The sequence below is a fragment of the Diadema antillarum genome, unplaced genomic scaffold (assembly GCF_040938485.1).
Source record: "Diadema antillarum isolate AM-2024a unplaced genomic scaffold, OU_Dant_1.0 seq00000810_RagTag, whole genome shotgun sequence".
Taxonomy (NCBI): domain Eukaryota; kingdom Metazoa; phylum Echinodermata; class Echinoidea; order Diadematoida; family Diadematidae; genus Diadema; species Diadema antillarum.
Window position 1 is genome coordinate 1,818,424 of NW_027271690.1, and position 18,420 is coordinate 1,836,843.

General features: G+C 39.4%; 1 protein-coding gene across 1 annotated transcript in view; it reads right to left on the reverse strand.

The window, feature by feature from the left end:
* Positions 1-7,687: 7,687 nt before the first annotated feature.
* Positions 7,688-18,420, reverse strand: part of LOC139739662 (alkaline phosphatase-like) — a 29,284-nt gene continuing 18,551 nt past the window's right edge. The window contains exons 4-9 of the mRNA XM_071650275.1: positions 16,420-16,595; positions 14,761-14,962; positions 13,470-13,610; positions 12,034-12,225; positions 11,065-11,202; positions 7,688-9,349 (exon numbers count right to left, since the gene is read on the reverse strand). Of these exons, the coding sequence (XP_071506376.1) occupies positions 9,039-9,349; positions 11,065-11,202; positions 12,034-12,225; positions 13,470-13,610; positions 14,761-14,962; positions 16,420-16,595 (1,160 nt within the window). The 3' untranslated portion in view covers positions 7,688-9,038. The remainder of the gene's footprint in view (positions 9,350-11,064; positions 11,203-12,033; positions 12,226-13,469; positions 13,611-14,760; positions 14,963-16,419; positions 16,596-18,420) is intronic.

Sequence of the window (18,420 nt, forward strand, 5' to 3'; positions counted from 1 at the left end):
CCACCAGATTAAAGTGCTGACTATGTTATATTGCAGGCGTATGATGGCATATAATTATTATCATGACAATGTTTAAGAAAAACAGTTGGCAACAATACTTAAGAGCAAGTGAAACACAATGCCAATCTGTTAAAAAAAAGATGAAATAATGAATTGATCACAAACAACACAAATTTGTAGAGCGCAAGGCAAGTATACAGTTTTAACGATTACTATGTTCTTTCATATTAAGTTCAAATACATCTGTGGATCTTGTGCCTTAGTTGTAGGATGTTAAATCTTTCACAGAACAATTCACCAAAAGACCTATTTAAAATAAATCTTGAATTTAAGTGCTTTTAGTAGTTAAGTATATAAGATCAAAATCAGACATATATCAAGAAAGACAAAAGTGAAAAAAAAACCCACTAGATTTGAAGCAAAATAGAGAACTTCAACCAACCTCGTTAGAAACATGCTATATCAGATTTCAGTATAACATGTACCTTGTGCACTGCCTATATACATGACACCATATTCAGTGATATCAACGAGGTAATGATAAGGTGACACTCTATCGAGATTCCTATATAAAGCTGTGTCAGATTGTATATACTTACTTAATGATTCAAATTGTCTTTCATTCCTTAAAAAAAAAAATGTTGGACTTCTAAAAAGAAATGCTGACATTTCGCTGCGTTCATCGAATAAAATATAGATAAATCTATCATTCATGGCATTTTCCTATCAATGGCTGCACGTCTTACATTTCAGGCAAAGTAATTCGCAAGTAATTCTCAAAATGCTTTAGTGTTACAAGCTGTGATAATAACCATCATCTCTGCATGAGGAGAGTAATGGAACAACCATGTGTGTTAGTTTATCACTGCTGAGATGTGCCATTTCCATGCAGACTGGAAATGATACACCCTTCAACAAGTTCCAGACAACAATAAGTTCATTGCAACTGATTGACAATATGCCCTGTATACATCGACGTAAATAAGCACTGAATTGATCAGTGTGCTTCGTAAAAAGCAAGCAAACAAACATTGATCAATTCAGTGCTTATTTACGTCGGTGTACATTGGTGTAGGGCAATTCGTCAATCAGTTGCAATGAAAACATCTTGACAGAAGAATTTCATGAATTTGAACAATAATTTCACTATACAGCCACGTGATTCACGACGAAACGCTATCTGACAACGGGGATTGATAAGGGGAAGAGCTAAACGATTATTAGTTTCTCATGTATGCATTGGCAGCGGGTGGCGCCACATTTCTTTGATTATGAATCACAGACTTAAGCATGCAAATAGAGGGTAACCAGTATGTTGAGAGGGATCAACACAGATTATTGTGGAAATAGTCGAAAATGGTCAGAGGGGAGAGGGCTTTTGGTCGCTAAAATCCATTAAGTTCATGACGATAGCATAACAGTAGAAAAAATGAACACATCGGTCACTGTATTAACGTTAAAGATATTGAATTTCTGTTCATGAATCCGGAGGCTTGAAGTAACTGCGTTACGTGTTGGCTTCGTATTTAGTTGTTTTCTGTTTACTATTATTGTTTTTGGCTAGTGGTTTTGTTGCTTATTTATTTTATTTATTTATCTATTTCACGTCTTGTCGAGCGTAGGTGTTCGTTAGCAAACAAGAGGCACATTCAAGACAAAACTAGTAATATGTGATGGAGCACTGTCATTGTAAGAAAGGATCACTAACTCAACAGCTTTAACTCAAAAATGATCATACCACCCCCCCCCCCCCCGGTTAAAATCCGGCTTGTGATTTTTGTGGCAGTGCGTATTGTGCGTGTGCCAAAAATCTCCTGGATATTTTATGGCATGATAATGTAAGCAGATATACATGTATATCAGGCGCGCCGGAAGCAGTTTTGGATTGGGGGGGGGGGGGCAAACATTGGAGGGGGCTCAAGATTAGACCATGCATATGTTACACAATATACACATACACACACACACACACACACGCACACGCACACACATCTATTATATATACATATATATATATGTAAAGTGGCGTACGGTTTGTCGAAACATGGGGGGAACCATAAAGTAATTTTGACGGTCTGTATGCTTGTGCGTGTGTGCGTGAGCAATAATGGGACTACAATACATTACGGAATGTGATACATTCAACAACGCAGTCATTGAGGAACATTGTAAGTTTTCCTCACATGGATTGTGGAATGACGGTGTGAAACAATCGACAAATTATATAATGTCAGCAACATAAGGTGAATGGCATAACAATAAAATGCGAGCGAGCGAATCGAGCGAGCTTGAAAATTTTGATATTCTACAGTTCCAAAACTGGAGTTTTAATTGTAGCTATATATTTCGCTTAGGAAATAAATGAGGGCGCATCGGGCGCAACTGCTGGCAATTATTGGCAGCAACATTAGGAGAATGGCATAACGATTCAATGCGAGCGAGCGAAGCGAGCAAGCTTGAAAATTTTGACATTTTACAGTCCAAAAACTGGGGTTTGTAGCTATATCTTTCACTTTGGAAATTAATGGGGCGGCGCATCGGGCGCAACTGCTGGCAATTACTGGCAGCAACATTACGAGAATGGCATAACGATTCAATGCGAGCGAGCAAAGCGAGCGAGCTTGAGAATTTTGACATTTTACAGTCCCAAAACTCCCGTTTGTAGCTATATCTTTCGCTTTGGAAATTAAGGGGGGGGGGGCATCGGGCGCAACTGCTGGCAATTATTGGCAGCAACGTTAGGAGAGTGTCATAACGATTCAATGCGAGCGAGCGAAGCGAGCGAGCTTGAAAATTTTGACATGTTACAGTCCCAAAACTCCCGTTTTAGCTATATCTTTCGCTTTGGAAATTAAGGGGGGGGGGGAATCGGGCGCAACTGCTGGCAATTACTGGCAGCAACGTTAGGAGAGTGGCATAACGATTCAATGCGAGCGAGCGAAGCGAGCGAGCTTGAAAATTTTGACATGTTACAGTCCCAAAACTCCCGTTTGTAACTATACCTTTCGCTTTGGAAATTAAGAGGGGGGGGGGGGGCATCGGGCGCAACTGCTGGCAATTACTGGCAGCAACATTAGGAGAGTGGCATAACGATTCAAGCGAGCGAAGCGAGCGAGCTTAAAAATTTTGACATTTTACAGTCCCCAAACTCCCGTTTGTAGTTATATTTATCTTTCGCTTTGGAAATTAAGGGGTGGGGGCATCGGGCGCAACTACTGTCAATTACTGTCAGCAACATTAGGAGAATGGCATAACGATTCAATGCGAGCGAGCTTAAAAATTTTGACATGTTACAGTCCCAAAACTCCCGTTTTAGCTATATCTTTCGCTTTGGAAATTAAGGGGGGGGGAATCGGGCGCAACTGCTGGCAATTACTGGCAGCAACGTTAGGAGAGTGGCATAACGATTCAATGCGAGCGAGCGAAGCGTGCGAGCTTGAAAATTTTGACATGTTACAGTCCAAAAACTCCCGTTTGTAACTATACCTTTCGCTTTGGAAATTAAGAGGGGGGGGGGCATCGGGCGCAACTGCTGGCAATTACTGGCAGCAACATTAGGAGAGTGGCATAACGATTCAATGCGAGCGAGCGAAGCGAGCGAGCTTAAAAATTTTGACATTTTACAGTCCCCAAACTCCCGTTTGTAGCTATATTTATCTTTCGCTTTGGAAATTAAGGGGTGGGGGCATCGGGCGCAACTACTGTCAATTACTGTCAGCATCATTAGGAGAATGGCATAACGATTCAATGCGAGCGAGCTTAAAAATTTTGACATTCTAGAGTCCAACAACTGTCGTCGTAGCTATGTTTTTCGCTTTAGAAATTAAGGGGGAGGTGCACCGGGCTCAACTGCTGGATGCGAGCGAGCGAAGCGAGCGAGCTTGAAAATTTTGACATTTTACAGTCCAAAAGCTGCCGTTTGTAGCCATATTTTTTTCCTTTTATTCATTTATATACATATCTATTTTATTTTATTTGTTTATTCATTTATCTTTACTATTATTATTATTTTTTTTTTTTTGGGGGGGGGGGGGCTTTTTGGGGGGGCAAAAATGCGTTTTGCCCCCCCACTTTTTGGATTGGGGGGGGGGGGCGGCCGCCCCCCCTGCCCCCCCCACTTCCGGCGCCTATGATGTATATTCAATTTTACATCAACCTTACGCTCTGCCAAGGTCAGTCCGTGAAATCTGTCACCATTGTGACATGTTTTATAATTGTGCAATGACTTTTACTCTATGCACAACGATACATGTATAGCACACGAACTGTGAATATGCACTGTGCATTCTATGCTATACGTATGACACTAACGAACCAGTTATTCGAAGTCACATCTCTCAGCGATGCACTTTCAGTTTCCTTTCATTCTTTTGTTTCTCTTCGCGTCTCGTTTCCATTCTCTCTTTTCATTTGAAATATAATTATATTATGTAGAAGTAGACGACAGTTTGACATATACTTATGAAGACTGCGGATCGAGTCTGAGGATAGCTTAGAAGCACTTTCTACCATTTGCAGATGGAACAAAAACCAAGCTTTAGTGCTTCAAAATAGTTCTAAAATGTAAGTCAGGGAGAGAAACAACTAATCAGTATAATCAATGTTAAGTATTGTTAAATATACATTGTAAACAATAATAAAATTGTTTCTAGGATAAACCGTCTACAGTTATGGTTTATTGAGCGAAATAGTGGTATCTCCTTATATTTTAGGCTTTACTGCTAAATTTTTGGATGGTATACTAAGTATGATGTTTTCTGATACAACTGACCTACACATATGCATCACGAATGTGATAACTCGGACATTAAGGAGGAAAAATGACAAAATGTTAATTGACAACTCATTAGATATCTTATAAACAATAACAATGAAGTCAATAATAATGATATGGTCCGCAATGTCAATAGATGATAATGTTTATTGTGCTCATAGTCAATTATGCTATGAAATTGCCTATAGGTTGCCAAGATGGCATCAGTGGTACCCATCTAGAACGCAAATCCACAAAAACCGTTATAATGGTCAGACCATGTACATCGTACATGTTTATGGCACCGTCAATTTGTGAAAATGAATTCATTATGCATGCTAATTGTGCTTTTCAAGACAATAATTATAATGACTAAATGAGTAGAAGTTAGTGTCATAAATGGATTCCTCGTCATAGAAACCTTTGAAAGGGTAGTGTCACCCTCGTTTTCAGGCTCTCTGCATTAATCTCATCAACGTATTATGTTCCAACCATCCATTAACACTCGTTTTGTTATAGTCCTCTACCTTTTTATCTTCACGACACGTAATTAGTTTTTTTCCTCTCTCCCTCTCTCTCTCTCTCTCTCTCTCTCTCTCTCTCTCTCTATCTATCTCTCTTCCTTCTCTCTTACTGCAAGACAGCTGCTTTCTATATAGTGTACTGTAGAGAGATATGTCCAGGGTGGGTTTTTTTTCGGATTAGTTACGGTTCCATGTCTTAGTTTGTTTCGTAATTTCGCTCCTTATGTATTACAGTATAGCAATAATTACTATGATTTGTTGTACGTGTGGGAAATGCACGGTGACGAGCACTGCTGTTTAGCATTCCTCCCCATCCTCCCCATTTCCAGCGTTTCTGTGAACTTTCAATACTCTGCAAACTTATACGTTTCTTTTACTATACATTGTGATGTAATTTATGCTTCCAATTTCTGTAAAATATTGACATGTTTTTGCTCGAAATGGAAAAATGAATGAATGAATAAATAGATGAATAAATAAATGAATAAATAAATGAATAAATAGATAAATAAATAAATATATAGATAAATAAACAAATAGATAGATAAATAAAAAACAAATGAATGAATAAATGAATACATGCTAATAAGTTGATTTTGTTAATTAGCCTGTGAAATTAAGATAATTGATCGTCAAGGGGGCAGCTAAGCTTAATAACCTAAATACCCCTGCAACCTTTGTACTTCAACACATTTATCCGGGTCATACACGGTATATGGTACCATCGACTGAACTATTGACTATGCATATCAGCTTATTATGCTGCTATGCCATGAAAGACACGTGCATTATATCAAAATATAAACTGATGTCGTAATCCATTGATACCTTGAAAAGTCGTATTATCCGTGTTTTCAGGCTCCAGTGGATTAAAATTAGCAACATAATGTTGAATAGATGATTTGTTAATGTTAGGCTATAAAAAAAAAAAAAATTGCCTAACGTTACCAAGGTGGTAGCCAAGCAACAAAAACCTTGTACTTAACAACTTTTGGTCAGGTCATGTACGACCTACTACACGGTATTTGGTACATTAAAGATTATAAAGTTTTGGTTCCTCAAAAGTTTCCCTGAGTTTCCTTGTCTTAGTTTGTGTTTCAGGTTAAAGTACCTTTCATATAACTAACACTGTGAGACTTACTCGCCCCAAAGTGCTCTCATGTCTTTGTAATTATGCAATAATGGTTTCGTACAATACGTGTATATTGATTGTCGCGGTACCGCGTCGAGTCAAACTAACGGCTCGTTCGAATTTTTCAGAGCCCGCTCTGCTTTGATACGAAACCATTATTGCATGATTACTAGGACATGAGAGCACTTTGGGGCGAGTAATTCTCACGGTGTTAGTTATATGAAAGGTACTTTAACCTGAAACACAAACTAAGACAAGTAAACTCAGGGAAACTTTTGAGGTACAAAAACTTTATATTATCTTTAGCCGCTGGACTAGGCGTAACATTTTCAGTGCGTGTGTGTGTGGACGGACTTTTTTTTTTTTTTTTTTTTTTTTGGGGGGGGGGGTTCTTCGTCGTTTAAGAGCCAAAGGTGTGCGTGTGTTGTGTGTGAATAAAGATCAATGAAAATGGTGTGTGTATGTGTGTATGGGGTGGGGGGGGGGGGGGGGGTAAAGGCCTATGAAGCACTCCAGCACACCCGAGCCCACTCCCCCTCCTGTTCCTAGCACTGTGGAGCAATGAGACTTCGGATGAATGAAAATGACAACTGCCGTAGTAATGAGAATTCAACAGATCAACATGAGACGAATAGATTAGGAACAAATCACTTTTATTGATTACACCTCGTGAGAAGAACATTTTAAAAATGAAGATAAGATAGATTGCGCATCGCATGTGCAGTCTTTGACGGGCGGTCGATAAAAAATAAGAACACCAAGTTTACGAAAATCTCCTTGTATCATGTATAAACTTCAAAGTTTGTACAAGACTTACACGTGATTGCGTCATTGAATATATTCCATCCTGTTATGCCAGGATTATCATCATCATCATTATTATTATTATTATTATTATTATTACCATTATTATTATTATCATTATCATTATTATTATTATTATTATCATCATCATCATCATCATTTTCAGACAATTTTCCCAGTAAACGCAAGCTTAACAAATCACAATAGAGCAGCTGTTTGTTTGTTTTTATAAAAGTTATTAAAGTGGTCTAAATTAAATCTCATGCTATGTCCTATACTCTGCCGCCGTATAGCAACAGTAGTGAAATTATACAGGTACTAAATGGATGGTGAAATATCCTATATACAGGTACTAAATGGGATTTTGCCCATTTTGTATATGTATTGTGTTTCTTATTTCCTTTTTGAGATTCTGAGGCTGCCATCACTATCAAGCATGTGCTTAAAGATGGCAGGCTCCTGCACATTTTTTTTCTTTCTCTTTATTCTGAAACAAGTGAATCCTCGATTCCTTCGATCTCACTGTTATGTTTATACTTTAAAGATTGTGATTATGATACTATGAATGTAATATTGGGTTTTTTTTCCTATTCTGTTGTCAGATACACGTGTTGGCATTTTTCAATGTAGGATTTCCTTGAAAAAATGCAGAAATAATATCGAACTGAACTATATATTCACCGCTCCTGCGGATATCTCAATGATGACAAATTTACATAATTGTATCCATCATTAATAGCTTTACACACTATAAACATATATAATATGTATAATCAACACCCCTAAATGTGCAATCCTACATCTGACACAAACATACATACACACAAACACACACGACCTCACATTCTGTATACTAATAGTACTAATATTGGCGGGATATACAATAGTTTTTGGCTTTAAAAAACGTACTTCAGCGAATTAACAAATCATTCTACGATCGACGATTCTATAATTTTCGATTAAAAAGGAAACAATTTCACCAATAGGCTATTGCCATTTCACTAAGAAAAATTTTATGCAGCATAAAGGACCATAATGAGTATTAATACTATAGTCATTGCAATGATATTTCAATGCACCATTGCACACTTTAAAAGTTGACGATCCATCATGTCTAAATCAAGAAAACAAAATTTAGGACGACCAAGGGTTGTTTTTATTTAAAAACGTATCTGCAAATTCAACATCCATAACAGTTTAACCAATCATATTCTAAGAAAATTTCCTATACACTGGATATGCGTTATAACTCATGGAGATAAGGCTCCACGTGACAGAACAATTTACAATTCTTAGCCTCAAGACAGCCTCGTCAATAGTATTTCCGTGTGGGGATTACACTTATTCACATCTAAAAGCTTTCGTCAGCCTCAGAAACAAAACTGATAGCATTCTTGGAAAATCAGACTGTTCTCTATTCAATATTCATTTTTAATATGTGTACATTTCAGCTGTCGATATTCATTTTAGAATTCCTTTGATTACTTGCTCTTATTGACGAATACGCAGCAGCTGAATAAAGCTATAACACCACGTGAAGAGTTTGTTCGCAAAACGAGTTAAGTACCATTTTAAACAGTTTAGAAAAGTTTATCACCAGAGGGAGCAGAATGAAATATTTACAGTGATAATACTAATACCATTCACCTTTTAACAAGCATTCTATTCTCAAAGTTATACGACTGAAAAAAAATCCCATATTTTCTTATCACTTTTTCTGATTTTTGGAAGCTTTGACAGAAAGTACCTAAAATCAATAAGAAGGAAGTTAACTCGTTTTGCAATTAAACTCTTCATTTGTTGATCATCCACCTGAAATCATGATTTATGACCATACTGCAGCGAGAAGGAGTAATAGCGCTGCCACATGGCAAAGAACTGCCGATGCCGATTTCTGCACACGCGACGAATCATTACCGACGCAGGGATCTGGTGTTGCTGTTGGACTGTTGCAAACGTTGTCGAGGCTGTCGTCGTAGCACGCAGCGTAGCGCACCACGTGCGGAATGTAGTTCTGCTCGTGCACTCCGTGGAAAAGGTGCGCCCACGGTCCGTTCGCGTAGATGGCGACGTCAGTTCCGCCATGTGTCTCGTAGTCTGCCGGTATGGTGGCGTCCTGTTTGAACCCATCAGCCTCTGTCGACAGAATAGTATATACAGCGATCACTACTAATGAGCTTAGGGAGCGTTTATTGTAAGGATCGATTATAATCCCCACCCCATTCTCAAATCATCATTATCATCCGTTTCGCCACCTCCCCTTTCCCTGCAAGATTCTGCTTTTTCTTCTCCCACTTTGCTTCTGTTTTCTTCAAATCCTTCATTTTCTTACTCACCACATCATTGATAAATCGTACAAAAAGGGAGAATCATCGTTTTGTGGAATTGTCTGTTAGGAATCAATTGTGAATATTCCTTTGTAGCGTCAAACAATAAGGTAAACAGGATTAACCGTGTCAAGAAACATTTCCCATTATAATGTAAGCCTGTTAATTTCAGACGGGGTCATCCAAGTCCATGAGTCATACAGCCCACGAGACATCCAGTCCATGAGCTCGACACTAGGCAAATAAGGACTATGAGTTCAACAGGAGACAAACAAGGTCCACGACTCCGACACTAGGCAAAAGAGGCCCATGAGTCCGACAGTAGGCAAACAAAGCCCACTAGTTCGACACTGAGCAAAAAGGCCAATGAGACCGACGATCAAGCCCCGTGATCGTGGACAAACAAGGTCGACGACTCCGACATTAGGCAAAAGAGGCCCATGAATCCGACATTAGGCAAAAGGCCCATGAACGAGTTCGACACTACGCAAGAGAGGCCCACGAGACTGACATTATGTCACGGGGCTTGATCGTCGGTCTCATTGGCCTTTTTGCTCAGTGTCGAACTAGTGGGCCTTGTTTGCCTACTGGCGGACTCATGGGCCTTATTTGCATAGTGTCGACCAAATGGGCTGTATGATGTCGAACTTGTGACGTGCACGCTTCCAGACACTATTTACGTCCATATTCTTCTGAGTTACGACGTCTCTTTGAGCTTTCTCTGGCTGGCACGAACTCCGAAATATATTGTTATTGAAATAACGGAATATCTGTTCTCCTCTAAAACATAACCCAGAACATCGTTTGCTACTTGGCGATACTCTCGCTGTTATCTATAGCCCTTTTTACACTTGTGTTTCTTAACCCCAGACTTTCTCTGACCCAGGACTATCGTTAGTCCCGTACCAATTTTTTCAGCTTTTTACACTGGCCAATTAGTCCCGTACTATCTCTTGTCCGGGGCTAAGGAGAAAACTGACCTTTTTACACTCGTATTTCTTAGCCCCGGACTTTCCAAACCACATGAATATTCATGATTACGCTGTGCACTGTACACGTACACACACGCACCGGCAGCACTTGATTACCTCGTTTCTGATTGGTCAGTGGGGGTCGGACTTCGTCTCCGTCGCCTAGCCCCGGATTATTTTTTCGTTCTGTTTACACTTACTTGCTTGGCACCGCAATTGCGGTGCTAACCCTGCTATTTTGCAGGGCCAGATAGTACCGGACTATCGGTGGGGCTAGCCCACTTTGGCAAAAACGAGTGTAAACAGAAAGTGGGTTAAGGATAGTCCCGTACCAAGGTGGGGCTAAGGTCCCCCCCCCCCCCTTAGCCCCACCGTTGGTACGGGACTAAGCAAAAATTTACAAGTGTAAAAAGCCCTTATGATGAGTAGGTGATGCACAATGACATTAACTAAACCAAACTTTGAATTCCATGCAGGGACCACATTAAAATGTTTGGGCATTTTTACAAAAGTGCAGTTAACCAAGGAATTAAGATCCACTTTCTATTCTCACCATAGTCGGATTCCAAGTGATTTGGTCTCAGACCAGTCCTATTGTAGCTCTCCGCGAGGATAATACCGCCTGGTCCGTTGGCATAAGACAAAGTCAGGTAAGGAAGGCTGTCGGATCCATTGTTGTTGTCATCGTAACCTGAAGTGAACAAAGTTGATCAATTATTATCCACAATTATTGTCTACCTTCTTCATTTAGATTGCATACAACAGCTTTTATTGATAATAGTGATTTCAGCATGATTCACTCGTAAATGGCATTGGACTTGAAATGATAGAATAACCTCATCGGTAAACAGACAAGCTCATCATGGTGGCGTTATCAGCACGTGAAAGAAAACTGTTTTATATTTATTATTATTATTATTATTATTATTATCATTATTATTATTATTATTATCATTATCACCATCATCATTACCACTATCATTATTATTATTATTGTTATCATCATCATTATTATTATTGTTATTATTATTTCGGAGATGAAATGAAGGAGGATGGCTTGTTTTCTATACTCTTTACCAACATATATTAACCAATTAAGTCTTGGAATAGTCTCGGAAGTCTTGGAATGCTCATGAGCATCATTTAATTGGCAGTTATTCATTCCACTGCATATTGTCAGAAAGATTTTATTTCGTGTAACTGGTTAGATTCATGAAACCTGCACCAAAACAGATACATTTTGTGTAGAAAGATACATAAAGATGTCTTCTTAGATGAATTGCCAAATTGAAAAACAGTCATGAATCTAGAAATTACGAGGCTTTCGAAAAGCCGTAAAAGAAACAAAGAAATGTTATAGAACAGCTAAGGCTCAAATGAAAGCGAATTTCAAATCCTTCCCTATGAAACACAAACAATATACACATGTAGTATTTATACAATATAAGTAGTATTCATACAATATAATACCCTTCTTTAAATCACAGACTTGTGAATTTCGCGACTAGATGGGTTAATATACCTAAAATGGGATTTCCGCGGCTAGGGTATCCCCCTATTGTCATGACGTGTCCGTGGTCAGCCGTGACGATGACCAGGGTGTCCTCTCGACTGGTCAGCTCCAGGGCCTTTGCCACGGCCTCGTGGAATGCGATGGTGTCGACCATGGCTCCTTTGGCGATTCCTTCGTGGTGGGCGTGGTCGATTCGCCCACCTGCAATGATACATTCGGGAATCCCCAGAGAGAAAAGTCACGTTAAAGACCCTGTCCACAGCGGCCACCTGTCTAACGCAGCCAGCGCGTTGCCACCAATTTTGTATCGCACTGTCATGGCGGTAGATTTTAAAAGCCACTCCACACATACACTTGTACATGTCACCTTGGACCTACAACAAAATGTATGATAACCTGTCGATAGCGGCCACTCTTGTAATCTCCCATGGATGACCGCTATAGACAGGTTTGACTGTACCTCGTCCTGATTTCTCTATTCGACTCTATGTCAATCAAAAACGTCTTTGCCTGTTTGTAACACTTAGCACGGTTGTTTCAGCAAGGTGCACTCTTTTGTAAAACCCAAAGCACTTCACTTCTCCTCCCACTATCAAGAACACGAACGGCGCCACCTTTTTAAAAGTAGGGGGGGGGGGGGTAGTACATGTATTTCGTGCCACTTTCGGGTTTCATCAACCAGCCTTCCTCGTGCTCCATTTTCAAGGTTTCATCGGCTGACATAAACCAAATAGCTTATCCACATTCCATTTTTGTCGAGCCCACCGGAGGTGAGGGGAGACAAAGGGATCGCCTGCGGCGTCTGTCCGTCCGTCGTCCGTCGTCCGTCCGTCCGTCGTCCGTAAGTTTTTACGGCGCGTTTCGATTATGGCTCATAACTCTTAATGTATACGTCCGTTTGTGACCAAACTTGGATGGTAGATGTCCCTTGGGGAGTCGAAGTTCAACACAAGGTCAAAGGTCACAGAGAGGGGTTAACGAACTTTTAGGGCCCAAACTTGCTAGTAAAATGTCCCTTGGGGAGTTGAAGGTCATCAAAAGGTGAAAGGTCAAAGGCGGGGTCAATGAACTTTCGGGAGTTAGAAGAACATTAATTTCTTGTGCCCGAATAGGCAAGACACATTTTGGCACTTGCCTTGTTTTTTTTTCTGGTGCCACTTCCAGGGTAAAAAAAAAGGGGAGGGGGAAAAGTGGTTACATCCTATGTAGTCATATGTACTGTGCAGCAACAATAAAAAAGTGGGGCCCGTCGGTTGTCGGTTCTTTTCCCTTCATTTTGAGTCACAGTAATTCTAAGTTTGTTTGTAGTCCTATGTGTATTCTGTACGTATACACAGACGAAAGTGGAGTATTGTTGTATTGTATCGTGATGGTTACTTTACATAGAAAACGTAGAATTAACTTGAATTCTGGCCTGAAGTGAGTCATGTTAAAACAAAACTTACTCTCAACCATCAAGAAGAATCCGTCGCTGTCTTGTCGCAGCATTGTGATCGCCTTTTCAGTCATTTCAGCTATAGAGGGCTCCCCAGCGGTGTCGTTCAGTCGCTGGGTTTCGTACTGCATATGACTTGGCTCGAAGAGACCTAATCGTTTGGAGGTTGAACATCGTGGAAGAAGAATTTTAGTTCGCCGAAGAGAAGGAAGAGCCCAGAGTGGATCATTGAGTAGACAAAGAAGGGAAAACAGTCATGACAGATGCAAGAGGAGGATAATCAAAAAGCCGGGATGACATAAATGAATAGATTGCGTCAGATTAATTTTGTGCTACATTTAAGGGCCTATAAACATTAATTTTTGTTTCAAGCTTCGGGGTGTAGCTAAATGATATCATTCAAGGCGACACACGCTTTCGTTTTTATAAATTGTTGTTCCTAAACATAATGGCAAGAATAACCAAGAACTATTCCAGACATTAAAGCTAAAATGGGTGCCAAAAAGTTAGTACATTGTGTGTTATATTGTTCGAAAGAAGTTCAGCAGTCAATGGCAGTCTAACGAATTTGAATACATTTCGTAGACAAACACTTTCCCTCGAAGTTTATCCTTCTCGTAATACCCTTCCCAAGCTCAATGACACATCAAACAGCGAAAGCTTAAGGAAGATGTGGGCAACATCTAAGCGGGCAGTGGATAATCAATCAACTTCTTCATAAGATTTGATTAAAAGCTTACGGATCTACTCGGTTGGCAAATGTTGGTTTAGTTCGTGCATTTGGAAGCCGGTTTCGCATTTCATTGCCAAGCGGTAATGACCTACGTCCTATAAGACCTGTCGTTGATATCAAGGCACCTCGTAGTCCAAACGAGTAAGGAGGAAAGCACACAAATGGAAATGGTGAAATCTCTCGACAAACATTCCAATGCTGCACGTCACCGACCTGGTGATTATTGCCGTTGAAACCTTTGGGGCAAAACTTTTCCGCTGTACAGTGTGAATATCATAGGTTATGTTATGTCCTGACAGGTGTACAACCATCAATAGTTACTAATTTGCTTGCTATAAATGCGTAATGTCATCTGCACTATCAAAAAAAAAAACATAAGTAGAAACTTAAAACAGAGGATCTGAAATTATCGGGTGAAGTGTGAGGGTTGTTTTTACACTCTACACTGATAAACACCAGTCTTTCCTTCATTTCACATCCAAATTGAAGTATAATCTAAAGGGGTGAAAAAGTACACAGGAAAAACAAAAATCGAGAATCTGTGTACTGGTCCGATACTGAATCTCACCAAGTAAATATGGTGTAGAGATGTCCACCTCATTAAATGCTGTCTGGTTCCACACATATCGCGCTGACGCCCCCTTGTCAGCCAGCCAGCGTTCAATGAGATCACGATTATCCTCGCGTCGTCCAGTTTGATTCAAGTGTCCGTACTCTGGGTCGAGCGTTGTGTTCGGCAGGAAGTTACGGCGACCCCCTCCGAGAATCACCTAGGAACGGGGAACGGTTAAACATGTACAGACAGAATGGAGTATGTGTGTTGAGGGTGTGGGATCAGGGAGGTGGTCACCTCCCTGGTGGGATTAAGTCATTCTGAATTCGCCTGTGGAACTATAATAGATAGAAGACAACTGAATGCTGGGGAAAAGAAAATGAAGGAATGTCAAAATTCAAGTGTTTTTACGAGTCAGAATAAGCAAATTAGCCTGTTGTTACGTCATTGTGTCTCCAATGACCTCCACACAAAGCGTTTTCTTTTTTCCATCATTTATCCTTGCTATCGTGCCCTTGCTAGTATTGTGTGGCACCAACCTATATCCCTCATTTTCGTATTGTTCATTGTTTATGAAAATGCTGACTCTAAAAACTTCCACACTTTCTAATTCTATGGTCAATTTTTGTAAAACTTTTGCTGTTGCGTTTGTGCCATTTTACTCTATTCAAGTATACATTTTTCATTTTTTTAAACTGTTGTCTTTGTGTCTGTGCGTGTAATTACGCTTTTATAGTTTCCAACAGCTTTAATCTCTTTCCGACGTTTACTGATTGACATTATTTGTGCACCTGATTAACAACTTTAATCTAATACTATCAATTAGTATTTAGCACTTTCAGTTAAATTAGTCACTTTGTTACAGTAACGAAAGTTCCCTAATCGTTTCCTCTGTCATGATAAAATGCCACAACTGAATTTCAGTCCCGCTCGACTTTTTGCTTATCCTGTTTCAGTTTTAAAATCCAAAAAAGTTTTTTCTCCATCAAATGTATGTTGTCATCTTCCATGGGATGATGAAGGCAAACTCTCCAAATGCAATGTTATCGCTATGAACATCATTTAATTGTGACAACATTGAGAACTAGAGAAAAGCACTCGGAGAACGCAGATCTCCGCCAAACAGCTCATTTTTACCCATAAGCACATGCTGAACATCGCCCAATTTCCCAATGATAAAGAAGTTTACCTCATTAGCTTCTTGTATGCTGCGTGACGCCTCGAGCAAAGCATGCATGCATTTCTCCGATGGTGCGCGTATGCAAACCTCAAAAACGCGCTGCTTGAACTCTTCATTGATCCTATATTTACCAAAATAAAAAAAAAAACTTCAAAACTTCATAAAAATCAACTATCTGTTTATTGTTTTATTATCAACTTTTCCTGTAAATTTTATACAAATATATTATTCACAACTTTTTCTGTTATTTTGCAAACAGACAAATAAACAAGCAACAAACCAAACTGACAAAAACATATATCTTCCTTGGTGGAGGTATAGCAATACATGTAATTGAATAGCTCTTCCTCTAAAGATGAAAAAATAATAAAAATTATGCAGGAATATGTTGTTGTTGTTGTTGTCGTTGTTGTTGTTGTTGTTGTTGTTGTTGTTGTTGTTGTTGTTGTTGTTGTTTAATATCGTCATTAGGTGTAACGCGAGACATGGCTTACATTGATAAAGTTATTTTGTTCCACCAGCTGCCGAGAGATGTCAATGCATCCATCCGCTGCTTCTTCAGCGGGAATGTCGACGTCAGTTTCCCAGTTCCTCTCCGGTGAGTGAGCGTACAGGGCGCCGGGCGTTGCGTGCGTCACGCGAGCGGTGCTAATCACTCCTGTAGCTTTGCCTGCCCGGAAGAAAAATAATGTTAGCAAATCGTCGAATGTTGTGACCACGAAGCGAAAACAATGGGCGGTAAAACAACCTCCGCTTCCACGTGTTAGCCATTTGAGAGGAGACCCAGGTTAACAAGCTTCATCGTTAATATTCTGTTCATTCGTGTCTTTAAGCATCTTCTCACTCGTTAAATAATTAAGATAAACCACAGGACACAAATCAGGGGTTCAGTACTTTTGTCTATTGTAATCACAGAGCTCTTCCTGCATGCGAACTCTGAATGTGGGTGGTGGTGGTGGTATGGGGGGGGGGGGGGGGGGGGGGGGGTAACCTTTCATTCACAAAACAATTAATCAATCGGGGTTATCGGATGACATTATAAAAGGTCAATTGTGTCTCTTGTTCTTTCACACGGTGAAAATCACCCGTGAATGGTTCTTACGTGACGAACATTTACAAAACGTACTTTAGCTTGTCATGGGTACCTGAGGTGCTTATAATTAATAGCTTTTGAACTGATATTCCTTTTGTCCGTTACGGTATCCCGTGTTTTAGATGAGACGCCAACCCATGGGTAGGCCCTATGATAACTTTATCGAATTTCGAGTGACGAAATATAGAAATCAGTTAATAAAGCATTGAGAAAATGTAATGGAATTCTTCTTTTCCCGTCTCAACCACAAATGGAGCTAGAGATATAATTCCCCCCAAACTCTCTCATTGGTTTGTATCACACAATAAACCGAAAGTCATTCTTTTTGGTCGATAATGGTAATACCAACTCCAAAGCCTCCCTTTAGAAATATCATATCATGTATATGATAATGATTACTATTTGCTGTTAGTGTTATAAGCAGTATAGGGTTATGAGTCTCGTAATCCTTCGGAAATTCTGGGGAATAAGCAAAATCAGGGAGAATTTTTCTAAAATGGCTAATACCCCATTCGCTGAGCGCACAAATCGTCTGGAGCGCAATGAAGAAACACGGTGAGCTGAATCGTATAGGGGGAAAATGACTCCATGCCAATTAGTGATGCCATCATTGCAGTCTATTAAGTAATCACATCATTTTCATACTTATGGCCCCGTTTTATGAAGAGTTGAAATTGATTATAAAGTTGATTTCCACTGTAAGTTTATGGCAGCCTGTGTGGTAAGGAAATTTAAAATCGATTTTATCTTTTGATAAGACGAGGCCCTGGCGTGTTAGCAGGCCTATACACCACTTCAGAACTTTCGTTTTCACGTGGAGAAACAAGACGGTAAAACAATTGTAAAAAATAGAGTAGGGCACAAAATACGTCGTCGAAGTTAGTTTTCAGTTTAAATTTATGTATTTCGGCTAATTACCTTAAATTTGGTGCAAAGGATGTATAAGCTAACAATGACTTTGTCTCCGTGGTGCAAAGGTGATAGGAGAGAGGGTAAAAGAGGGAGAGATTATTCCGTGGTTACAATGTTTTTTAAATCTTACTTGAATGATGCAATTACGGCGTTGTTTTCAGACATTACTCTATCTATCCCGTCTATTACCTGCACTTCAATATCCTTGATCTAGGATGTAAACTATGAATCATTAATATCATTATCGTCATTATCGTTATCATCATCACCATCATTAGGATCATCATTTTCATCACGATCATTATTTACAAATAGCTCATATACTCACATTGATTCAAACTTTTTTTTGTATTTGTATGTTTTATTGATTTTCTTGATTACAAACAATACAAATTACACAATAATTATGAGCATAGATTATGGAACAAAAAATGTAAATAACAACTAGAGATTGTAATTTGTCATTACTGACAAATTAAGGTGATCCGAT